The following is a 26,030-nucleotide window of genomic DNA, read 5'->3' as shown; positions in this document are numbered from 1 at the left end:
CTGCTTCTATGGGTAACAAAGTTCAACAATTACTGACTCTTCCAGGTCTTCAGCTCCCTCTGTGAGCTGCTCCCTTACTCAGGGCTTAAGCCACTTCCCTAGTGGCTGGTGGGGGGACCCTATAAGTAGCACCAGCCTACTGCTTCCCTTTAACTACTTGCTATGTTTCCAGAGGCCTCTTCTTCCTTAGCCCGGGTACCTTCCTTGCTTTTCTGGATCCAGCCAGCATTGACCTGTCCAGCACTGCAGCCGGCCAGGAGCACCAACCTTGCTTTTCTAGCTGTAACCAGCAACTAATCTGCTCTGGCCAGCACCTCCTTTTTTTAGGAGCCTGCTGAACTATTATTGGCTGCTCCCTGCAGCCTCTCTCTGAATGGCTGCTTCCCTGTGCCCTCTCTAGATAGCCTGGCGGACCTACCTCTACTGTTCCCTTTCCTGGGGCAGGGTGTGGTAGGACTGTGAAGCCTCCAGAAGTGCTTTGACATCTACGGATGAAATGCATTATACAAGAGCTGAGTATTCATTAATTAATTAATTTATTATTATTATTACAAGGGTGTGCAGGGACCATGCTTAGGAGCACTTTCTACTTCTATACAAAATGTGTATCTTTCACTCCATCCTGAGATGCCCTTGTAGCTAATCACTGCTAACTGGTGTGCAGCAGTACTGGTGGGTAGTCATGGTGTGACAGATTTTCGTTACCAATCTGCCTGGAGCGTCAGTTGATCAGGCTGACGCCACAGGATCGTTTGGGGAGGAGATGACGAAACACATCAAGTGTCTAGATTTTAAAGCTTTATTGATAAAATAATAAAATAACAGCAGCGAGTGCTGGGACTGTTCCCATGTCACTCAGGGGAAGAAAGGAAGCGTTAATGTCCCCAGACCCTAACCCACTTTCATACTCACACCCGCACTACCCAGACTGGCCAAGTCTTTGGGGTGGTTTCATTCCTGGTGCTCTTTGTAGTAGTCCAAACAGGCTTGCTACGGTCTCTTTTCCTTTTTCAAAACATCCTGGCTCCAGAGACTGTTTTTTGGGTTTTTTTTTTTTTTTGGTCTTGGCTTTCACTGGTCTTGCTGTTGTTTTTGCAGCTCTGTGTCTCACTTAGTTCTTCTTTTTTCACAGCTGGTCGGGAGGGTTGGACTCCTCCCCCCCCCCCCCCTTCAGTCTTGGCGGGTAGCAGCTGGTCTTGGGACTGAGCTTGTTAATTGTAGTGTTGAGTTAACCCGTTCTCTGCTTTTTTCTTTTTTTTCTCCCCCTCCATTCTGGCCTTTTGTGACCTACGGAAAAACCTTCCACTCTTCACTTACACACCTTTAACCCTCCCCAAAATACTTTGCGATGCTTGCAACAGCATTAGCAATATACAGTGCTGATCTGCCTTCCCAGGGGACTCCCTGTGGGGGGGGCAATTGGGTTGTGACAATGGCCTCACCCACATGTCCTTTGGAACATACAGCACTGCCAACACTGAGCCTGAATCAAAGCTCATTGAAGTCAGGGAATCAGGCCCACTGTTAACAACCTCTCCTCTTCCACTCAGGAAACATAAGCAGCCAAATTATGGATGCCTCCTCTACAGATGTGTTGGAGGTAATTAGGGTTGCCAACCCTCCAGGATTGTCTGTGAGTCTCCAGGAATTAAAGATTAATTTTTAATTAAAGATTATGTCATGTGATGATACCTCCAGGAGTACATCCAACCAAAATTGGCAACCCTAAAGTGACTCACTACACCACATGGCCTGTGAGATCTTTGAGGTAAGATTGTCACTTACAATGTGTGTGAACAGTATCCAAAGAAGCCCAAATTGCAGTTCGGTCCTTGAGGCACTTGTGCAATATAAAGAAGAAAAAGAAAAGCAATGAGAACTGGTAGATAAAATGTGGATCTATCTTTGACTGTTGATCAGAGCACCCTGTTTGGTCTATTGGGTAAATGTTTGATTTTGGAAACATAATTGGAAGCATTTTGTATGTGTATTATGAAGATCCACTAGATGTCAGAATAACCAAAGCATGAAACTAATAGACAAGAACTCTACGAACAGGAGAACTAGGACCGGGATGTCTGTAGAACAATATTTATAATTTACAAAACTAAACTGGGAAATCATAGTGCCTTTACATGTAGAAGAGCAACTGTTAAATTCAATTTCTGACTTTCACTTCATGTTATAAAAAAATCATCTGGGAAACATAGAAACTGCACTAACCAATGAGACCCATGGTCCATCTGATCCCAGATACCTCTCTCAGACACGGTTTGTTTTCACTAGTGATTTGTAGTTAATATGTTGGTAAAAGCAAGCATGGACATTCCCCAAATGTTTGTTCCAGGCATAGGCCAAATGTGGTAACTACCTTGAGCTGTCAGTTAATTAATTTATACAAAATCATACCCATGTTAGCCAATACGTCTACATTGCTAAATATACTTCAGTGGAAGCAGTAAGAATCCCCAAAATGGACTGTGACATTCCCCAGGGTACAATCCGGACAGTTGAGGATACACAGCTACTCAACTCTCCCATTGGGGTGCCTTTTACACTGCTTCACTGTGCGAACAACTACCCTGGCCTGTTTATACACAGACTCTAGCATTCAACCTCACTCCCAGCTGAATTACATGAGTGCTTCTAGCCAGCCACTCCTGAATTGTATTGCAGAGTGACACCAGTGAATTCCCAGTCCCAGACTTGTCCCCAGAAATGTACATCTTGTACTGGCCAGCTCTTTCCTTCTGTACTGTACAAGCTTATAGAAAGTCCATCATTTCATAAATAGAAAATGATATGCACAAACACTGCTATCTCAAATTAAGTTTCTCAAACACTTCAATCCAGACATCCACGGTTTAGATAAAAGAAGTTTATTAACTATGGAAAGATAGATTTTAAGTTATTACAAATAATGAGGCAGAAAAGTCAGAGCTGGTTACAAAGAAATAAAAGGTAAAAGGCAAACTATTACCTAACTTAAACTAAATGAATTTAAAGCAAAAGGTTTCTCTCACCATATGTTTACAGCAGTCTGGCTGGATTCCTTCAGCCAGGACCACTCCCCCAATTCAATGATCCTTCTTTTGTCTTTCAACTGTTGTTGATGCCGTGAGGGGAAAGAGGTGATTTAGGGCCTCTGTTCCTCATTTTTATATCTTTTCCTCCTTTTTGAGAATCACCTTCATCTGGGGTTCAGGTGAAGCCAGTCTGTTTACATGGGAACCCCCAGCTGTGCCATTACCAAGATGTACAGTTCTTACTCCCGCCCTTCTTCATGCCAGCCACTTACCCCGTTGATAGTCCTTTTGATTGTGTTGACACCTGGCTGAGGCTTCAGTTTGCCTTTTGTCTCCGAGGAACTGGTCTGGGCTGCTTTCCCAGACTTGGAATATCCCTTAATAACATCATACATAGAATCTTATGACTTTACATACAATGTTGCCATATATATTTTACCAGAACAATAATGCTCAGCGAATTATGAGTTTTCAGATGATACCTCACAAGGCATAGTTTGAACAAGATTTATCATAGTTTTGTAAAAGTGATGAACAAAAAGGAAAACAGTGTGTCACATGGACAGTTATGGAATAATTAACCCATGGAAAAGTTCCTCTCCAGCCCCTCCCTTATAAAATAATTTCACCCCATCTAATGTAACTATGGATGTTTTCATTACCCATAGAATGGATGATCCTTTACCATTTCTGCAGTGTCACATCACACAGCATGATGTTGCAAGTTGGGCTTGCAGGAAATAGGAAAGATGAATGAAAAGCCATTTTTTGAATAGCTTTTCCTCCCTGGTGCCACATGCAGTTGCTTCTATCGTATGCTGTGATAGGTGGCATTCCTGCTCATTTGGCATGTATTGTCTTCTCTTCTACTATTTTGCTTTTGTTCTTTTGTTAATAGTTTAGAATTGGAAGGTTGCACGTGTGATTGGTGATTATATCAGGAAGAAAGTGTTTTCCATATGCTCATTTGTAGATACTGTATGGGCCTGATCCTGATAACAGGTAAACACCTGCATAACTCTCCTCCCATGAGTAGGGTCGTGCAAGTACGTAAGCATTTGCAGGCTCAGAGCTATATATTTTTGTTTCCTACTCACTTTACGTAACTGAAAGGATGTGAAAGGGATGTATACAAATGACAGATTACAAATCTATCAATTTTTTTTTATAAAATCTCTCATTCCTGATAGCTAAGCAACTGGAAAACAAAAATAGAAAGTCATCGTTTTTGCTATTTTTTGTTAATAAGCACAGAATACCTAAAGTTGCAAAAATCTTGCAAGATTAGAATTAAATTATACTCTAGATTGTCATTTATACTCGTGTCTTACGCTACTGAGTACATGCTTTTAAACTCAGTATTTTGTCTATGTGCATGTATTGTAACATAGCATAAAGTCATTGAAAGCAGAACAGAAATACACATAAATGCACATCTATTTTAAAGTCAATTCACTTAATTTTCAAATGTATTACAAAATTAAGTCTTCACTTATATATTTTAAAAATCACAAACAGAACAAATTAGGATAGATTCCTACTGAGCTTTCATCTTAAAATTAGTTCTATTACATTCTGATCTCATCGAATCCCCTTCTATTTTTCTTGTGTAAAATGCAAACAGTTATACTTACAGCTATTAACAGAGCTGCTACACACCCAGCTACTATTAACACTATTGTTAAAACATTAATATCTTCATTGATAGCATCATCATTAGATGCACCAGCAGGCGAGCATTCCTTTGAAGTAACAAACAGAGCTACTTGTGCTATACTAGACACCTCTGAGGTCAGGGAGGCATTATCAACCGCACGTATTGCAAAGTAGATTATGGTGTCATTTTCTATGGTGAAATTTTCTGGTCTAAACTGAAATGATTCTTTGGTGCCGGCAGGGTTAGGTACCAGACTCGAGGTATTCACGGAAGTAGCATTCTCAAAGGTGTTTCTTAGGTCCAGAAGACTTTCACTCATTTTTATTATGTATCTTTCCGCTGGAAAAAGAGATGTATTCAGGTAAGAGTGTGTTAGTATGCCTATTATATTATCTGTAAATGCAAGGACAGCACAAGGATTTCTGGAACAGTTTTGTATCTCGATTAGATACTCCTGGGGGGAATTCTGCACCAAACAATTAAAAATTGTGCTCACACTAGTTGAAAATTCTGCAAAATTCTGCATATTTTATTTGTCAAAATAACACAATATAATCATGCCAGTTTCAATTATTTTGGCAATTTATTTTAAAATGTCTGTCAGCAAGTATGTCTGTAACAATACAGACCAAAAAAGAAAGATTCTGGTATTTTTTTTTTGTGACAAATAGATTCCTTACTAGTCTTATTAATACAGAACTTTGTGTAATTTATTTAAATTACAACACAGAACTGTATTTCCTGCACCTGTTAGAAGCAGTGGAAAATCTTGGGAAATCAGGGGCAACGGAGGAGCTGAGGGAGAGGGAAGGAGCCTAGAAGTGAACAAGGGGGGGGGGGAGAAGAAGGTTTTTTTTGGATGGGAATGAGATTGCTAGGGAGTTGGGAAGCCTCCCCATGCAGACCCCGCCTGACCCCAAGCCTCTCCCATTCAGCCAGGCTCATCTGCCCCTGTTCCTGCACCCCTCCCATCCCCAGGGGTCTCTGCAGCCCCCTTTCCCCCTCCCCAGTCCCAACGCTGTCACCCCACTAGCTCCTTCGCCCATGCCCCAGTCTGTCCCCCCCACTAGTCATTCTGAACCCGTGTCTTATCCCCACTCTGTCCTAACCTGGATCCATGGGCAAGGTGCGGTGATGAACCTTTATTCCTGGGGGAATTCTGCAGCACTGGACATAGAATTGTGTATTTTCCTGCCTAAAATACATTTTGCCTAAGAACTGCTGCAGTTCTTCCTTGTGCCCACCAGAGGGCACTGTGGTTCCTGAACAGCCAGCATGAATGCGGCAGGCTGTTTTGGCGACACAGCGGCCTCTGGTGGACATAAGGTGGAACTGAAGCACTCCTTAGGCAAAATGTTTTTTATGTGGGAAAATACAAAAGTATGTGAGACAGAGGAATTCTGTGCATTCGCAGATGCACAGAATTCCCCCAAGAGTAATCCTTCCAACTGAGGTTATTCTTCCATTGCTGGCTACTCTAGCTATAAGGCTGTTTTGAGCCAGATGAGAAGTGCAAAGTAGCCACGTATCAGAACCTAGGTTAGTGCTTCGGGGATTTAATGGAGTTGTTGGTTTGTTCCCTGATGAACTGGTTGCCAAAAGCTGTAGGCATATGTAAAAATTTTAATCTGAAGCTGCTGTCCGTGTGACTGTAGGTTGCCTATCTTAACCTCTCTGTGGCTTGTGCTGATGTGCTGACTGTAACATAACAGAGTCACGGGACCTGGTTACAACAGACTTAAAATGTGTATTATAGAGGAGATCTGGCTGTGTCCCCATAAATGGACTAAAGCCTTGGATGGTCCATGGTGTAACTGGGTCCCCTGACTTATATATAGTTCCAGTGTAGACAGGGGCTAAACTGGGGAAGAGTCACTGGTGAGTGTGTTTTTGATTTAATTCGTTTGCCTTTGTAAACTAGTATTGGCTGATTGTATAAAAGTTTTGCATTTCTGCTGTAAAAGTCTCAGGGTTTGGGAATATTACATTTTTCTCATACATTTTTTGAAGGATTAAGAGGGACTAACTTTAATATCATATTGACCAGGTAATTTATGGGTTACACAGGCCTGGTTTACACTAGGAAATTTTAGAGAGAAGATCTAATTTTGGTGAAATTTTGCAGATGGTGTAGGAGCAGGATTTTATAAATGTACTATGAGAATTGATGTATGATTTGAATTCATCATGCCAGACACCCTTTTTGAATAGCAGAAAGGAATGACACTCTGGGTCTATGGAATTCTGTTTCCCATATGCATTACAAATTGGGCCCTTTTTAATTCTTTGTTTTAAGGTTTAGATAGTAAGAGTCAGGATCCTCTATTGTGTCTATGTTAAGTAGATTAGAGGAACGTTGAAGGCCTGGGCCTCAATGTGATTTGTTTTGGTTATAAAACTTAGCAAGGTTTAATTTACAATGTCTTTTTGCTCGATATAAAATACTGCTGTTTGTATTCTCAAAGGTCTCTGTAAAAGACTGTTTGTGTGAATGAGGAATGCATGCATCAGGAAAAGGTAAGGTGTGAAGGCCATTGTTAAACAGATGGTTCAAGAAAGGTGGAGCAAAGACACTTATCGAGACTTATTGACGCCAGAGAACCATCAAAAGAATCCATGATTGAGGAAGGGCAGATTGACGACTGTGAGGTGGAAACTGGCACCCCTAAGGACAGGACAATTGATTAAATCGAAACCAGGACAGGATGACCCTCTTGGAGGTGTATTGGAATGTTTACATCAAAAGATAACACCAATTAAGGAGTAACAGATCATAAACTGACAAAGCAAAATCCATTGACTTCAACAGAGAAAAAAGACTATAAGAACAGGGTGCTTTGCCATGGGACTTTGGGTTCATCTTGCCACTACTCCAGGAGCATCAGATCGCAACCAACAGAGCTTGGCTCCCCTCTGTGACCAATCTAGCTGGCCACTAGATTGATCCAGGCTCTGGACTGGTAACTATAAACATTGACTGGCAGGACTGCGTGCATGGTGTGTGTGTGTGTGTGTGTGTGTGTGTATGTGAAAAGCATATGCTAACCACTGTATGCTCAATAAATGCGGCGTGTTGCCTTCTCCCCTATAAAAGATTTTGTATGCTTTGTTTAAGCATAACAATGGGAAAGATATAACTCTTGTCCTCTGCTTGGCAGGCTCATCATATGTAATTTCAAATAACTGACAATACTGCATCACATCCAGCTGACTAAAACAAAACTTCACCTTACCTTGTCCCTCATCCAAGTCATTCCCGGGAGCTGTCCAAGACAAGTGAATTTTATCTTCTTCATACTGAGCCTCAAGATCAACAATTTTACAGGGTGGGAACACATCAGTAGTTCCTCCTGAAGGCACATTCTTCACTACAAAAGAACCTCCTGATGCAACTCTGTTGAAACTTCCTAGCTTTGCTTGAATTTCATCATCACTAACTTCAGGTCTCGGTGCATTCATTTTGATGTCACCTGCCCCAAAAGAAAAAAAAATGCTCATGCTATTTGAACATTACAAAACTCATAACACACTTTCTTTTTATCTAGCATTCCTTCTTGTTTAATCTACTTTTTTTCTTTGGTTTATTCAAACATAGTGCAAAAATTAGTGCAGCTCAGACAGAAAACAAAGTGAACTTCAGGATCCTGTATCCTTGCACAAAACTAAGGCAGACCCCAAAAGCAAACCAGATTTCGGGGTCAGTTGAAAGTAGCAACAGTGCCTATTATCAGGTAGGGTGATTAAGGTATTGAGCAGGTGTCAGTGGGAAGTGGTTGTGATAAGGTAACTTTCACCCATTCCTTCCTAGGCAGCAACAGAATTACAACCTTGGAGGCATTTCCTTACTTTTTGGGGTTTAAGTTGGACACATTTTTATGTAGACTTTTTAAATTCAGTATATTCTAAGTTTCCAGAAATACAGAAAAATCTATCTGTGTACACATGTGCAAGAAAGAGAGGATATGAAATGTAAAAACTAACATTGATCCACCATTAAGGTTGAGAAATCAGGCAGTCAAAAGTCAAGACATTCCAAAACCTAAGTTTTCTACCACCATATTTTTTATAGTCATGTTGCACAATTTGTCTGGGTCTTTTTGGTAATGGCAAAATAACATTAAGGTTTATATTTAAAAAGGAAAACAGGAATAGGAAATACTATGTTGTGCAATGTAGCCAAGTGAACAGTGAGGTACAAATCTTAACTGTTGGAACTTCCTGAGGTTTTTGGTGCCTTACAGCTCAATCTTAGAGAGTGGTCCTTACTCAGTAGAGCTGCCACTCTATGTACCTAGAATCAGATTAAATGACAAAAAGTCAGTTACTATTTTTCCCCAAACCAAGTTTCATCTGCAGGGCCAACTGTTCAAATATTCTCTTCAAAATACGTCCCCAATTACACCTGTACAATCCCACTGATGTCCATAGCGTTGTATAGATGTAAGTGAGTATGGCATTTGGGCTGCAGATTATGGAGACAATGCACAAACCAGAAAGAACACAACTTAATATTCAGAAACTAAGCTGAGTGTGCAGGGCTGGGAGTTAGAACAGCTGTGTTGCTAACCTCTAACTAGCACAAATTTGTTCTGGAGCGATTGAAACACAAGTGTAGAATTCGACAATACTAATTTTACAAAGACACTTCAGAATAAAGCCATATTTTAACGATGAATTAATTGTATTTTTGTACATAATTTCCCTGGGGATTTTACGTCAAAATAGAAATGCAAAAATAAGGGAAAGAGGAAAAAATATACGAAGTCACAACACACTCGTAACAGACTCATTGAAAAAGTATCATTAACTGATTGATAAGACTTAAGCAGTACAATCTTAATAGCAGCATTCATACCTTTGCTTTCTAGAACTGAGAAGCTTTAGCACACACATGCCTAGTGGAAAGAGTCCTGAACAATGTGTCCATAAAACTCAACAGAAGAACAGAAGAAATGTGGATGCATTAAACTGATAACTTTAAACTTTCATAACTTTGAAACTGATTCCCTGAAACCTCATTTTTAAGTCCCAGTGAAACATACAAATTTATACCCAGTGCTCATATATAGCAAAAATACTGTGGTTCCAGCGACTGTTTTCTAAAAGTATAAACAATAGTGGAAAAGATACATGTAACAAACGTTAAGGTTAAAAACCTTTTTGTGACGCTAAATGATCTCCCATTCACCCATATTTTTACAGAGAGAGAGAGAGAGACAGAGAGAGAGAGTATTTTCTATTTCATGAATGTTCCTTACCATTTTCTATGTAGCCTGGAACATACAAGGCTCGGCTCTGCCTGTGGCCAAGTCTGACAGTCTGATTTCTCCCCTGGATATGCACTTTTAAGTTGTATCTACCGTTTCCCTTGAAAGATGTAAAGTACTTTGAATAGATTCCATCATTCTTCATAATATCAGCACCTAGACATACAAATAGTAATAATTAACCATCCAAACAAGGTACCTTTGTTAAGCAAGGGCATTTTGTGCTGTTCAGTTCAGAAACACATAGGGCCTACTCCTTCTATTGAAATCAAGAAGAGCTTTGATACGGACTTAGGTGAAAACAGGATCGGTCCCATTGTGGGGACATGAGCTCATTACATATTACAATGTAGCATTAAAACATGTTACTGTGTATTTACTGTTGTTTCCAATAGTAACCAATAGGCCAGTAGTTCTCAACGACTTCTTAGTAGCTCACCATACTGGTCTGATCTGTGGAGCCCTTCTTGGTTTGAGATTGAAGCAATGCTGGAATGTGGGGAGGAGAGAGTCTACAGTTTGCATGACATGGTTCAGATAATGGAGAAGTTGGAGAACAACAGAACTGTGCATTTGAATCACATCACCTCTGTAGGCACAGTAGATTGGAAAAGGAGAATAATAATCTCTGTAATTCATACTTTCGAAGGAGATATTTTTAACATAGCTATACTGCCTACATAGCATGTGACAAGCTATAGAAACAGACTCTTGCTCTCCTGTTCTGCCACCTGCATCCCCTCTGCAGGGCAGACCAGTGTGTAAAATATACATAAGTTCAAACACTGAATAGGGTTGAATCAGACCCACAAGGCAATGGACCCCCTTCTGTCCCTGTGCTGGCTATTTGCATCAGGGGTAACAGCACAGGAGAGGGAGAAGGCTCTGCACAACCACGACGCTCCCTTCTTCTTGGGCGCAGTTTCTCTCTCTCCTTCTTCCTAACACAACCAACAGTGTAAGTGCACCAGCATGTCAGGCCATACATGCTGCACCAGTTTAGACCCAGTGCAGTTTATTCTCATCCTGAAGCAGTGGGGGAGATCAGAGTAACCATCTCCCTCCACTTCCTGCCCCTTGATCTGTGCTCATGGCATAGGCACGACTGAACCCTTAGTGATAAGTTTGGAAGCAACGTGCAGAGACATTCTAAAATACATACCACAAAATGGGTAGGCAAAAATGTAAGGGAAGTAATCAGATTACCGGAACCATCATCAAGAAGTCTGAGCTCCACTGCAGATCCAGTCTCTTGTTCAACAGTGGCCATCACAGTTGCACCAAGAACAGGCAAAAATCCTTGACTAACTTCTGCATAAATCACCATTGGATTAGAGAAGTTGTTTGTATCCTTGTTCATGTGGGCTTTCACAGTCACTGGAGGCACAGCCAAAGATGCTGGTCGAGACGTTACTATCATTGATATGACTTGAGATTCTGTGTGGTTATTTTGAATCCAATGTAACCAACCCCCCACCTGCAAACCAAGTATATGGAGTATAAACATATAATATAAGACTTCATTAGTTTAAGGGCAGCTTTGTGTTTCCCTTAGTTAATTATTATCTTAGTTTAGGGGAGATTTTCCAAGGCACAAAGGGCAGTTAGGGTATTGCTACAGGAGCACAGGTAAGGTAATTTTGGTACCTTACTTATGATTCTTCGTGCTCTCAAATGTTTGGTTTCTTTCAAATTTAACCTTATATCTGAATTTGCTCAGTTTTAGTGGTGGATATTTGAGAATTATCACATTCTTGGAAGGACTGGAACCTGTATATTATAGATATGTACTCTCAACTTTAACTTCCCCAGAATTCAATGTTTTGTCTGGCAGCCTTGTATACTTGGGATGTGTATAGAGCATAATAAAAAATTAGGAGGAGCACAAACAACAGTTAGATACCCAACTTCCATTGCAAGTCAGTGGAGTTACACCAAGGATAAAATTGGTTCATTAGGAATATGTGTTTATAACTTCTAAAAAGAGAAGGTGCATTTTAGTCTATAAAAATGTTAACATGTTTAGATAATAAAACAAAGTTTAGTCTTTACCTCTGCAGTGCCTGCTATCTTCAGTCGAGCTGTTTGGAGGTTTAGATCACTAACTGTGAAGTTTGACGTTCTATATTCTTTTTCTTTGGGGTCCCTCAGTAAAATGTCTGGTGGAGATGTGCTTCGATCCCATGTAACTACAAAGAAGGTGTCCTTTCCCACAGTGCTATCTACTGTCACTGTACCATTCATCCACTGCTTGACTGCGACACTCTGAGCTGTACTTTCAAGCTATTAGACAAATAAAATATGTTTTATGGCTAGTTATCAGATAAACACTTAAAATACCAGTAATTTCAGAGTGGTTAATTTTCTTCTTAAAGGGGAGAACAAATCAATATTTTATTTATTTAGAGGGCATCTTGAGTGGCTGGTGGACAACTGGCCCACTGCTGAAAGAGGGGAAAGAAGAGGATTAATGCTGGCACCACCCTGAGCAGGTCTCTGCTGTTCTGTGCAGAGCTCAGGGTTGTGCAAAGGAGGCAGAAGCCTCCTGCCACTGTGCCTCCACACATGGAGAACTAGCCAGAGGGCAAGGGCCACATGGACTAGCCATTGAAGGGAGTGGAATGATGAAACCCTGAACAAATTTTCTGTAATGCACAATTGCTTAAGAATGTGAAAATATAGTAACCAAGGGTCTCCTGCCACTGCTCTTTGTGGTCTATCCACCTAGCTATCAAATGATGTCTGTGCAGGAGATTAGTGCTAAATTTCCTCTTCCGCTCTCAGGCTGTTTCTAGAAAGACAGCACAATGAGAGAGCCATACAACCACAGGTAGGGACAACAGAAAATCAATGAGAGACACAGACAGAAATGATAAAACACAGCAAGAAGAGAAACAAGATTTCCTTTACCAACATTGGTATTGCATATGTGGGCCACCAGAATTTACTGATAAGCTACCAATATAAGTTTTATAGTGCTCACTTCTGTTTCATGGATTAGAAAAACTACAATTAGAAAAGTACCTTTTAATAAAATAAATTTCTGTTTAGAATAAAAAAGGGAAACTAGATACTGAAACACTATTTCAAAGAGCATCTGGATGGACATTTGAGAGTCAGGTGTTCAGATATCATTAATGATTTCTTTTTGTAGCAGCTAGTCCAGGAACCCACAAAGGGAGATGCATGTCTTTAATTAGTCATAAGTGGTTCACAGGATCTGGTCCAAGAGGTGACTATAGCTGAACCACCTGGCAATAGCACCAATACTGTAATTAAATTTAACATTCTTGTAGGGGAGGAAATACCAAAGATACCCACCACAGCAGCATTTAATTTCAAAAATGGGAACTAAACAAAAATGAGGAGGTTAAATGGAAATTAAAAGGAACAGTCAGAGGAGTGAAATGCCTTCAAATTGCATGTAAACTTTTAAAAAACAATAAGATAGAGGCTCAAAAGATATGTATACCTCAAATTAAAAAAATGCTTTATTTTTTGTCTCTCTTGCTAGCTGCTCTTCACATTCTTTATGCCTTTCCTAATTATACTTCTGCACTTGATTTGCAAGAGTTTGTTCTGTTCTATTTTCTTCAGTGGATATGACTTCCAATTTTTAACACATGTCTTTTTGTTTCTAACCACATATCAGTTTATATTTTAAAATAAGTCACTGGCAGTGCAATAGTTAAGATTACAGACTACTAAATTTACTCTTAATTGACCAGTTACTGATTATTAATGTGAAAAAAATAAATAAAATTTGAAACTCAGACCTGAATAGACCGTTCAGAAATATTTCCACTTCCTGATGAAATTCCACTGAATGTATCAATTAGGCCATTGGAATCAACTGTATCTGTGGCATAAAACTTTAAGCCTCCTGAAATGTGATTGTTAAAATAATCAGAATAGTAATTAGTGTAAAACAGTAGGTTTTTGTTATGTGCCTTATGCTAGTTTGGTTGTTGCTATAGAGCACAGTGTTAATTTGATAAATTAAATGTTGGTCCCTTATTATCCTTTATTCATGGGGCAGTGCAGGTTGGAACCGCTGGATGGTGGGAAATCAGTTAATACAAATACCCAGAGAGTTCCCGCAGAAAGCAAGTCTGACCTGGGAAATGATCTCATCCGTTCACATTTTAACTCCACCTAGCTTAGTCTGACTAGAATTGTCACCAGTAGCACTTTATCAAGTACAGTGCTCACTCATAGGCTGTTCTTGGTAAGTCTGGATTCTGAGCCATGGACCTGTAAAGTGCAATTCCACTCTGAAAAATGCCTCTGTAAAAATGACATGGTGGAATTCCAAGATAATTGCTTCTCGGTGACTCAGATCAAATCTACTAAGTTTACAAATATAACGTTTGGGCCTCTTTTTCATTTGTTCTGAGCACCCATAATGCCAATGGGAACTTCTGGTGCGCAGTGTCTTTGGAAATCTGTCCCTTTATTTCAAACAGTGAGCCCTGCCAGCTGAGACTGGGCTCTGAAAGACCAGCTGGGTTCTTTCTGGCTCACACATCAATCGCTTAACACTAAATATTCTGTGATCAGAACCTGGTGAACTATTCTGTTATAATCAGAGGTGAAAGTAAGCTGGTTCGGTCCGGTACCGCATACCAGCTCTTGCCGGTTCAACGTGCTGGACTAGACTGGCTTCTCCGGCAGTGATTTAAAGGGCCCAGGCCTCCAACTGCTGCGGGGAGCCCCGGGCCCTTTAAATCACCCACGGAGCTCAGGCAGCCGGGCTCAGGCAGGGATTTAAAGGGCCCGGAGCTCCGGCTGCTGTGGGGAGCCTCAGGCCCTTTAATTTGCCCCTGAGCCCCGGGGCTCCCAGCCGCCTCTGCAGCTGTTAGCTCTGGGGTGATTTAAAGGCCCTGGGGCTCCCAGCCACAGCTGGAACCCGAGGGACTTTAAATCTTGAAAGGTCTCGCCTCTTCCGGTTGAGGCCACGCCTCTTCAGGTTGAGGCCATGCCCCCAGCTCAGGAGTCCAGCGTACCGATAAGTCCTTTAAATTACTTTCACCCATGGTTATAATACACAAACCAGAACTGAATTCAGGTTGTTCTCTCACAGTCATGTTGGCTGTACAATGCTAACGAGTAAAAAAGCAGTACAATCTTATTTAAGTCCCTAAAGCAACCAGATGTGACTCTGAATTCACAAAAGGAGCATCTCTGTTGACTAAGAAGGTGCAATTTATACATAGTCACTATTCAGAGTAAAGCTACAGTGTAAATCAACACATGGAATTCTCATGGTAGTTGCCCTGTACTGCAGCATCACCCAGCACCCATCTGGCTTTCCTTCAAATGGCTGAAGTTCAAAGGAACAGTGCAGCTCCAACTCAAAGCAGAGCTGACTGAGCCTCCCAGTTGCAAGTACAGAGACTGTGGTTGTTGACTCCTCAGCTAGAGCCCTCCAGCTGTGACTGTTTGTGAGTTGGTCATTATTTAACTACTTAGGACATTAATAGGTTTGCATATCACTGCTATGTAAACATCAGAAATAAACTGTTAATCATTTAAACACTGAGCTTATCTTTTTGTTCAGAGGAACATCCGCCAGTAATATAATTATCAAATCTCGCTCTTAAGCAGGGTGTTATCAGGATACAGGTTTTTTTTTAAAGCAACAACAGATAAAGATAAACAATTGCTCCCAATATTGTTGTGTTTATTCAGCTGAAAATAAACATTCTGTAAATATGACTGGAATTAGTTGACCTTATTTTCTTTTCATATTACAAGCTGTAAACCACTCTAGTTTTACATTTCATGCTTCAGGTGTGCGTGCCAAAAGCAGGATTAGTTTAGAAACTTACTTACCTGTCATGTCTGAAAATTGTTCTAGTTCTCGAACAGCATTTGGCCCCAAGGCAATGGTGTGAATGATCGATCCACTATTTTTCACCTCCGTAAGGCAAATGTTCATACCCCTATCCTCTCCATCTGTCAGCAGTACAATTTCAGAACCATCGAGATTAGAGTATTTTTGTTTAATCACCTGAATTGAGAAGAAAATTTCAGGTATTAGCAATAGGACTTTATTGTAAATGTTAGCTGTTCTAACACAGGCAGTGTCTACATCAAGAGAAATTCCGAAAGTGCTAGTGTAAGGCAAAATATTTTCCTTACAAGTGTGAATTGTGCTGGTGTAGGAGGCTGTGTCATGTGGCAAGAGGTGAATTGAAGGTGTCTGAATTACATTGCCTGTACAAGACAGAATGGTTAAGGGGAGAGGTGTCTAGCACACTCCTTACAGCATTCCAAGAAGTAGTAATGTGTGTCTGCCGGCCCCCACTCCAGGTCTTGCTGCCAATGACAGCATATGCACAGGGCATGTGGAAGCCTGTCCATGCCCATTCTGGAAAGTGACTTGAGAAATCATGGAGCATGAAGGTGCCATTTTACATAACCCCTTTTCAGAATAAAACCATGCTTAAACCAATGTTAAAATAAACAAAATTTGGATTTTCTATATGAGAAGTTATATGATTTTGATCTTCTGCACAATGCCTTGAGATTCCGGCAAAGCATTCTTGTAAGATTTTCTCAAAGCAATCTTAATTTTTTTACTAGTATAAACATTGCAGGGCCTTGTTAATTGCTTAGGTCCTAAACCTGCTCCTATTAAACTAACTTGATCGAGCTTCCTAAGTCTCTCACTATAAAACACATTTTCCAAACATTTAATTGTTCTTGTAGCTCTATTCTGAACCCCTTCCAGTTTCCCTAACATCGGCTTTGAAATGTGGACACCAGATCCAGAGACAGTATTTCAGTGATAGTCTCAATTCTGCTGTACACAGAGGTGATATCACCTCCTTACTCCTACTCACTATTCTCCTCTTAGTTCCATTTCATTATCACTGCATTCCAGGATACATTCCCCGCAAGTTCTCCTTCACCTCAAATCCTTTGTATACTCCTGCGCAGATGTTAGTTCCTCCACCAGCTGATGTAGGCAGGCATTTGGTAAGATCATGGCGTACATTCTCAGTGACTATTTGTTTTAGATTACATGTAATTTGTGCTGTAGAATGGAATGTGACAATTCCAACCCAGGAATCCATTTCGATAATCTGTAGCAGGAATATCTCCGCAGCTTGATACAGACGATTAATGCGGTTATACTGCAGGTGAAGAATGGGACGTACTTAGAACTATCAAGGCTTTTCAAGAGAGATAGCAAAAAGCAAGAATACAGCAATTACTAATGTTGTTCAGTTTGTACTGATAAATGGGAATGTACCTGCCATAGAGTAAATGAGAGATTTGAGGGGAAAATATGGAAAATTAGACAAATACCCAATATCTGGGTAACCCAAACTACCTTACATATCATCCCCAGGCATATTCTTTCCAGACCAGTGGAGATGTGTACTATGTTCTGCTATCATGGAAGGATATCTGCATATTGAAACATCCAGGAGATACATAACTGTGTCAGCCAAACAGCATTCTAATAATGTGGTGATATTCCTCACAAATAAGGTTTTCTCTTTCACATAATTTGTTTAGGTAAAATGGCTGTAGCCTCAGAGAACAGTATTCAACCTACCTATGCTTTAGGATAGCCCCTCTATTTCACAGGTTCCTGGCACTTTGAAAAGTTGGTAATTACAGTGAAAGAGTTTATTTTAAATGTAAATATTTGAACAGATTGCTGAAAACCAGCTGAGAAAGTTTACCCTTGGAAGCTTTCCTTTCTCTATAAAACTAGCTGTCATTATTCTTGATCTAGATAAAGATTCTCTTCCTCTCCTATATTAAGATTAAGGGATGGGCTAATTTATATCGTTTATCTCAGGAAATCTAGTACTTGTTTGCCTCTCAATAGGTTTGGGATGAATTTGACGCCAATGACAGTAAAATGCTCATAGTACTAGTCCACATAAGCTTTTCCAATCTGAATCTCTCCAGAAGAAGGAATGGCAGCTGTAACAAAACATTTGGTTGTAAGATGGGGATGGATAATTATTAGAGAACACCACATTCATTTTTACTTGTGATCTAGAATTTGAAGTATTATCTCTACAGAGAAAAGTTGGCACAGTTACATCCTGTGCCAGTCTCAATCCCTAGTTGGGTGATTTCATAGCATGTGTCATGCATGACAGACATTTATCACATCATAACTTCACTAGATAATTTGGGAAAATTGTCAATCTTTGTTGAAGATCAGTCCCAGGAATGGACTTGTATGGTGTGGCCTGGCAGGAATAAATTGTGTTGGTGGAGCAGTATAGGGGAAGCTTACACAGGGTATAACTGCCCTGTACCTGCTTTCAGACAGGGTTTAGTACTTCACTTTCAAGAGCTCTGAATTCCATTCTGCTCAACTGTAGCTCATCACAAAATGCACCACTTATTTGAGATCCATATCTTTCTTTGTCACAAAGCAAATGAAATTATGATTTGATATTGAGAAATACTGAATTACAAAACTGAAAGTATATAAAACATTATATAGTAACCCGTATATGATGTCATATGCCATATAGAAAGACGTCATATGCCATATAGAAAGACGTCATATGTCATTTTAAGCATGTTCCGGTACATTTTCATTGAATTCATTATTGTGACTTTGTGTCAAATATTTTAAGAGATACTCACAACCTGTTTAAACCCCATAAATTATCTTTCTGAGAAAGAAGATGGATACCATACACCATCCGTTAGAAATTCCATACCATAAGCCTAAGATCAAAACTTCATCATTTGGCTCCTCAGTGGAGTTGTGTTGATTGTTGAACTGAAGACCTAAATTATTTGTATTTTAAAGAAAGCTATAGTAAAACTCTTATTTATACTATATGATAATATATATGGAGTACATGATAGTGTGATATAGCATGAACTGGGGATTCTAATGTTATTCCTTGATGATAAAATTTTGAGTGAATATATTCAGTATGATAGAAAAAAGCATTCTTGGAATGTTTTAGAGAGGTTTTAATATTTTTATATTGGGACTACTTTTTATCCCCCACCTGTAAAGCCAGCTGCCTTTGCTATCATTATTCAACCCATAGAGGGCTCATAAAGACTTCTAAAAATTACATACTTTTTTTCCAGACATTAAGATGCCATAATTTTAAAGCGAGATATCTGGGGCCTCTCCAGGGCACAAAAGGATGTTGTGCCTCCCAAAGAGAAGCTGAGAATCTTCTCTTCCCAGAGATATACTGGTGGGAAGGTCCTATTTCTAGCCCTGAAGTTTCCTTTTAGCAATCCCTAAATAGGTATAGTGGGAGAAATAGTGGCCTAAATTTTTTCTTAAAGAATAAAGGATGATTATGGAAATATTGCCTAAAGAAAATACTGTAATATATATACAGCACATGGTTTTAGAACTGCCTAACTGTTTCTAAGCAGTTCTGCTAAAAAAAAGAACGTGTATGTTTATTCTTACCACAATCATGCTCCCAGAAACATCAAGTACTAGACAAACTACTCTGTCTTTGGTCTGCAGCAATGAGAAGGAGGTCTCAAATGGAGGACTTGAGCTATTTATTGCAGAGGTGTTACTGAAGTCCGTAGAGTTCATAATCACTTCCCAGGTGCTTTTGTAGTTGCACATTTTGTTCTGCATATTTGTAGCCTTTTCATTATGAGTACTTTGATCACAGAACTCAACCACCTAAAAAAAGCCAATTGGAAGAGAAGAATGATTACTGAAAAGCAAGTGAACACATGTAGTAGCAAATCCCAGTCTACTATTTTTCCATTGCTCACCACAACCACAAATACAGAGATTCTTTGCCTGCTCTAAAGGCTATAGATGATAAAATCCTTCTATGTCCTGGACCTTGGAAGACGTCATCAAGAAAAGTGTTCCCAAAGAATCTGTCTCAGGGGTTACACAGGTATGTCCACACTGCAATCAGAGGTATGACTGGACCTCAGGCGGGCGTACACATGCTATCTTTAATCCAGCTAGTTTGTCTATTGATAGAAGTGAAGATGTGGCATCATGGGCTGTACAAACCCACCCAGAACTCCCACTATATACTCCACATTGTTGGTCTGCACCAGTGTCCATGCCACCATGTCTTCGCTGCTATTTTTAGCCTTGCTAGCTAGATTAAAGCTAGCACCAATATGCATTCCTGAACTTCCGTCATACCTCTGAGTGCAGTGTAGACATTTAATCAGTGTTGTAAGCATGCCCTGGCAATGCAGACATCATCAGTAAAGTTCACAGTTATGTAGTTACTATGGAGTCTCAGTGCGTGGATACATAAGGCTCTAACTCACCTGGGACACAACATACTCTGCCAGGGGAAAATCATGCAGAAGGGGGAAAAGTTTTCAAAACAAAAACCCTCTGATCTTCCTGGCTGACAGGAATACTTTAAAAGAGGATGAACAGCTTGCTGTGTCTGTCCCCCCTTGCTACTCCCCGCAGGGCAGAATTTAGCCCATAGAAAATTTTCAAAGCTTCACAAGTAAGGTGCGGAGTGTCTCTAGCAAGTTGCTGAGCACACTCAATATCCAGACATATTAGTGGGAGCTTAGCACATCACAGGATTAGACTGTCACAAAGGAATAAACCTTCTCAGTGTTGTAACAGAAAATGCCCCAGCTGGGTAACTTTGTTATCTGACCCAAACAGGACCAAAAGTTTCCACAATGTCCAGGTATTTCCATACACCTGTGATGGGAGATAGGCCCCACACTGGCAACGAAAGGGTTAATGAGAACCTATGGACCCAGTTGGCCCCACCCCACTACACCAACAGCAAATGTCAGGCATGGAGAGAGGAGCTAAAGGAAACTAAACTCAGGGCTGCCCAGGAAGAAGAGCAGAACTCCGCTTCTCCAGAGAGAAACCTGGTTGCAGATCAGAGTCTGAGCCGGCTTGCTGGCCTGACAAGCTCCTGTTAGAAGGGACAACCAGCTCCTGGGGGATCAGCCGAAGCAAGAACTGTTTGGAGACAAGCCTTGAATAGAAAGGCTGGGTCCCATATAAGTTTAATCGGACAACTCTGTTTTGAGTTGTGTTTTTTGTTGTTGTTTTGTTGTTCCTGATTCCTTTGGAAGAGGTAGGACTCAAGTGAGCCTTGGCTAGAGGGCAAAAGCAATGCTACTTTGGACCTCGTAGACATAGCAACATATCCTCAGAGACCTGTAGCCAGATTAATCTTACCCTGACGGGCCACAAGGGAGCACTACAAAGGCAGCAGAACAAACTTGGGCAAGAATACAGGCACAGATCTAGCACCAGGGGAAGGGAAGAGGTCGGATATTTAAAAAAAAAATCAACACTCTCGGAAGAGACTCCGCAGCAATATGCATGTGGAGCAACTACTGAAATCAACGGTGGAGCAGGACACCCACCAACACCAGCAGCAACAGTGGCTCCTACAACAACTGGCCACTCAGCATCAGCAACTGATTTGAAACTTAGCTGCTCAGCAGCAACAGCAACAAAGGCTGGTGCAACAGGGTGTGACCTCACTGCAGCCTCTCACAGTGGCCAGGCTTCCACCATGGGTCTGATGGACACAGACCTGGCTTTGGCCCTGGTACCAGTCAGATTCATGAAGATGAGGCCTGAAGATGATCCAGTGACTTTTCTTGAAAATTTTCAATGTGTGGCAGTGGCACTGAGCAGTCTTACCAGTCACCTACTTGACCAGGACAGAACCACAGGCTGCCTATTGTGGGCTACACCCAGGGACAGCATGGGATTATGCCTCCGATAGCAAAGTCTGTGGCAAGGTGGCCATTTAAAACTCATTGGATATATCTGGGGGCCTGGTCCTGCATGGTGCCACAGAAACTACAGGACTTGTGCTGGTGACATGGGGTGGGTGTGTGTGCTCGTGGGGCAGGGGACCGATAACAAGGTCCGGAGGACCTGGGGTGAGGGGCAGGCGGTGAGTACCGTCCTGCAGGATCTGCTCAAGGAAAAACTGAGAGGTGGGCGATAAGGCTGCCTGCACCTCCTGGAGTACACGATGGGAAGTATGACGGGTGGAGAGCCCCTTGCTCTGGCCAAGTACCAGGGGATCCACCCAATCCCCCAGGTCATAGTCCAAAAGGTCTCCAATTCTAGTCATTCCTAACAGGACCAACCTCTGGTGTACCAAGTGGGATTCCGTCACCTGCAAACCATGTTGGGGATTGTGTAGCAGAGCCTCTGTGAGGAGATCTGCCGGTGGCCGCCACAGACCTGGTCATCGAAACCAGCTTTCAGGTCTGGAGGAGATCCTGGTAGAAGTCTTGCGGAAGACCCATCAGAGATAAAAGAGCTGCCAGTCATATTGGAGCCCTCAGATATGGTAAAGGAAGGCGTGCATCAACGTGCGCCATGCTCAACTACCTGCACCATAAAGGAGTCTCTGCAGGGCCTGGAGGCAGAAGAGATGGACCTGACTGCAAAACCAGAATGGGCTCTGTCCTTCCTCCTCCAGGGGAAGACTCAACCCCCCACCAGAGACACAGAGCAGTCCTGGTCAAAAGAATTCTAGAGCTAACCTCTGGAGCCAGGCCAGGATATCCCAGGCTGGGCTCAGGGTGTTGAGCTGGTGCCAAAGCCCGGATAGTACTGGCTGGTTGAGCACCAGTGCCCTCCCCCACAGGGAAAGCCGCTCAGCCACCCTGCCCTTCAAATCTTGCTAGTTCTCCAGCGGAGAGGGATGGGTGGCAGCAAGGTAAATGCCCAGATAGAGCAGCGGCCCCACACTCCACCAAATGACCTGAAGCACGGGTGGGAGGAAACTCGCTAACATCCATCCCCGACCACCAGGCCAGAGCTCTTGACCCAGTTGACTGCAGTGGAGGAGGCCAATCTGCGACTGGTCACCCAGGTCCTGGACCACGAGGAGTATGTCATCAGCATACGCTGACAGGACCACACACAACTCTGGCTCATGGAGAACCCACCCTGTTAACCTCCTACAGAAGAGACGGAGGAAGGGCTCAATGGCCAGAGTGTACAGCTGGCCTGACAGTGGACATCCTTGTCACACCCTTCGCCCGAAGCTGACAGGTTTGGTCAGAGTCCAGTTGAGTCTGACCAAACATTCCACAGAGGCATACAGGATCTGGAGAAAACGCACAAACTGAGGCCTGAAGCTGAATGCCCGCAGAGTGCCCTGGAGATAATCATGTTCCACCCTGTCAACCGCCTTCTCCTGGTCAAGGGACAGGAGGGCGAACGACAGACCATCCCTACACCCGCGCTTGAGGAGGTCCCGGACCAGATAAAGATTGTCGAAGGTAGGATGGCCCGGTGTAGGTCTGGTCGGGATGGACCACATCCGCCAGCACGGACCCCAGCCACAGCAAGATGGCTTTGCTGTGACCTTGTAGTCCATGCTGAGGAGCGAGATGGGACGCCAATTCCGAAGGTCATGGAGGTCCCCCTTCTTTGGTAGCAAGATGATTACAGTTTGCCTGCATAACAGGAGAGGCACCCCACTTCCTAAGGACTCAGCCCAGATGATGGCAAGGTCCGGACTGAGGACATCCCAGAACACATGGTAGAATTCCACGGTCAGCCCGTCCATACCCAGAGATTTATTAGTGGGCATCTGATGGAGGGCTTCTGAGAACTCAGTCAGAGTGAGAGGCAGCTCCAGCCAGTCCTGGTCACCTGGACTCTATCCCAGAGCACCCTGCAGGCATCAGTGTGGGTTGGACCAGGGATAAGAGTCTGGAATAGAAGGTCTTGGCCCTCACATGCATCTCCACCGGATCCGTGAAGGGGTGCCATCCTCTGCCAAAAGGCAGGTGACATGCTTCTTAGCCCCCTTCTTTTTCTCCAGGGCATAGAAGAAGTGGGAGCCGCAATCCATCTCCCAAAGGAAATGAAAGCGGGATCGAACAAAGGCACCTCGAGCCCAATGGTCTTTGAGGACCCGGGGGAACCAACAGCTGAGCCACTGCTTTGTACACTTAAACACCAATTAATTCCCCCCCCCCCAGGGTGGACCTGACAGGGTCTAATTAGTGGATTAGAATGGGCTGGGGGAGGACTAATGAACAAATTGGCTCATTAACACAGGAGATAGAAAAAGGCACAGGAAGGCAGTGCAGGGGAGAGTGGAAGGCAGACTAGCAGAGCCAAAACCAGGAAGGATCTCTGAGTAGAGAGATCCCTTCCCTCTTCTCTCCTCAGAGAACTGAGGAGAAACTGAAACTGTAAATAATTATGGTGCATGGATCAGTAAGGGGATAGGAATAACAAATGCAAATAAACTGCACTGGGGTGTTTGACAACTTAAGGTCCCTAAGCTGGGGAAGACCTATATGTAGCTCATGTGAACCTTCTGTTAGGTGGTGTTAGCAGCAACAAGGGCTAGCTTCAATATCTGAGGTAGACAGTAGCTGAGGAGCGCATAGTCAGGTTCCAAGGCAGAGTCAGTACAAGGGTCAGAGTCCAAGTCACATTTTGGGGGCAAGTCACAAGGTGAAGTTCCAATCAAACTGAGATCGGAGCAGAGAGAAGTCATGGAAGCTACAGAGAATCCATGCTGTTCCCTGGACGCTTCCTGGAATGCCCCTTAGATTTATATAGGATGGGGAGCCAATCAGGAGTCATGGGGCTGCCGTCTGTCAGACCTATGAAGGTGGGACTTCTCATGGTCTGTGTCCACAGCAGGTCATGGGCAGTGGCTGGCAGGATACTACTACCAGTTTGTACCAGGATTCTCAAATGTTGTGCCCTTTCTCAACAATATGCTCAAGAACAGCAGCCTGAGAAAGATCCGTTGGACGGAAACCTGTGAGAAGGTCTTTAGCCACAAAGGGCTCACCTCTGTAGGGAGCCCATTTTATACAGCCTGGACTTCACCGAGAAATTCCTCCTCCACACTGATGCTTCTGAAGCTGGATGGGGGCTGTCTTCTCCCAAGTGGTTGATAGTGAGGAACATCCCATTCTGAGTTACAAATTGTTCCCAAGAGAGGCCTACTCCATTATAGAAAAAGAGGACTTAGCTGTGAAATGGGCCATGGAGGCACTCCAATATTACCTTCTTGGCAATTAATTCACCCTGGTCGTGGATCATGCACCTCTATGATGATTCCATGCCATGAAGGACATCAACCCCCAACTCATGGTGATACGGCTCTCTCCAGACCTTCTCCTTCTGTGTCTGGCATAGGACTGGGTTGCTTACTGAAATGCAGACTCAGTAGAGGGGAGCTGAAGTGCAAAGCAGTGCCCTAAGTAAGATCCTTTTTCTCTATGTGTGTGTATGTGTGTGTGTGGGTGGGTATGTGTGTGTGTGTGTGTGTGTGGGTGGGTGGGTGCGTGCATGGGATTGGTGGGTGATGAGGCAAATAGGCCTGGCAATGAGAAGGTTAATGAAAGCCAGTGGATCCACCTCACTATACTTCAGCAAATGTTGGACATGTGGAGCGAGGACTGGAAATGTTGCTCGGAAAGCAGAGGGGAAGCTTTTTGGGCAGAGTGATGGGTTGAAAGAGGCTTGGAACTGTGAACAAAGAAAATACCTCCTGTTGTTTGATTTCTGCTGTCTTCAGAGTAACAGGATTTTCTGTATATTCTTTGTAAACTAACAAGATTGCATCAAAGAAATACTTTACTCCATATCAGGTTCTCCTGATGGAAACAACCCATAAGACCCCGAATATCCTATTAGGTCAAAAAGCAGTAACAATACTTACAGAAGAGAGGCTCTGCATGTACATTATAGATGCTGGGACATTTTGTGGTTTTTCTGGTACAAATTTACATCCAGCTTCATACAGCTTTGTTTGTTGATCATATTCACATTCTCTTGTCGTGCAGCTGTTTCCTGTGCAGCTTTGGACTATATATTTACCAGTGATATCAGTCGAACAGCTGAAGGAAGGTGAGATAGAAAGAGGCTTAGCTAACAAGCCACATATAACCAACAAATAATAATCTGTTATTTATTATTTGAATCGTGGTAGGCCCAAAACCTCCAAACATGATTGGCATTAGTTAGACACCATGGGCAGTGGGTGAACCACGGACTTGGGGAGGCTAGCCCCCCAGCCGCCCCATTCCTTCTGCCTGGCACCCTGCCCCTCCTCCCCACCTTCCCCCACTGGAGCCCAGAGGCTG

The 26,030-nt window shown here is 42.5% G+C and overlaps 1 protein-coding gene across 2 annotated transcripts in view; it reads right to left on the bottom strand.

Moving 5' to 3' along the window:
- Window positions 1–2,863: 2,863 nt before the first annotated feature.
- LOC101944200 (calcium-activated chloride channel regulator 1-like) overlaps window positions 2,864–26,030 on the bottom strand; it is a 30,849-nt gene continuing 7,682 nt past the window's right edge. Inside the window, exons 5-14 of one of the 2 annotated variants that reach the window (XM_065554187.1) lie at window positions 25,607–25,784; window positions 19,378–19,605; window positions 16,868–17,092; window positions 15,786–15,963; window positions 13,727–13,833; window positions 12,003–12,233; window positions 11,157–11,427; window positions 9,942–10,106; window positions 7,917–8,153; window positions 2,864–5,022 (exon numbers count right to left, since the gene is read on the bottom strand). In XM_065554187.1, the coding sequence (XP_065410259.1) occupies window positions 4,595–5,022; window positions 7,917–8,153; window positions 9,942–10,106; window positions 11,157–11,427; window positions 12,003–12,233; window positions 13,727–13,833; window positions 15,786–15,963; window positions 16,868–17,092; window positions 19,378–19,605; window positions 25,607–25,784 (2,248 nt within the window). In that variant the 3' untranslated portion in view covers window positions 2,864–4,594. The remainder of the gene's footprint in view (window positions 5,023–7,916; window positions 8,154–9,941; window positions 10,107–11,156; window positions 11,428–12,002; window positions 12,234–13,726; window positions 13,834–15,785; window positions 15,964–16,867; window positions 17,093–19,377; window positions 19,606–25,606; window positions 25,785–26,030) is intronic. The other variant, XM_065554188.1, reaches the window with a different exon arrangement.

The sequence above is a fragment of the Chrysemys picta genome, chromosome 8 (assembly GCF_011386835.1).
Source record: "Chrysemys picta bellii isolate R12L10 chromosome 8, ASM1138683v2, whole genome shotgun sequence".
Lineage (NCBI taxonomy): Eukaryota > Metazoa > Chordata > Testudines > Emydidae > Chrysemys > Chrysemys picta.
The sequence above is the reverse complement of the archived record's forward strand: the minus strand, read 5'-3'. Positions and strand labels throughout refer to the sequence as shown.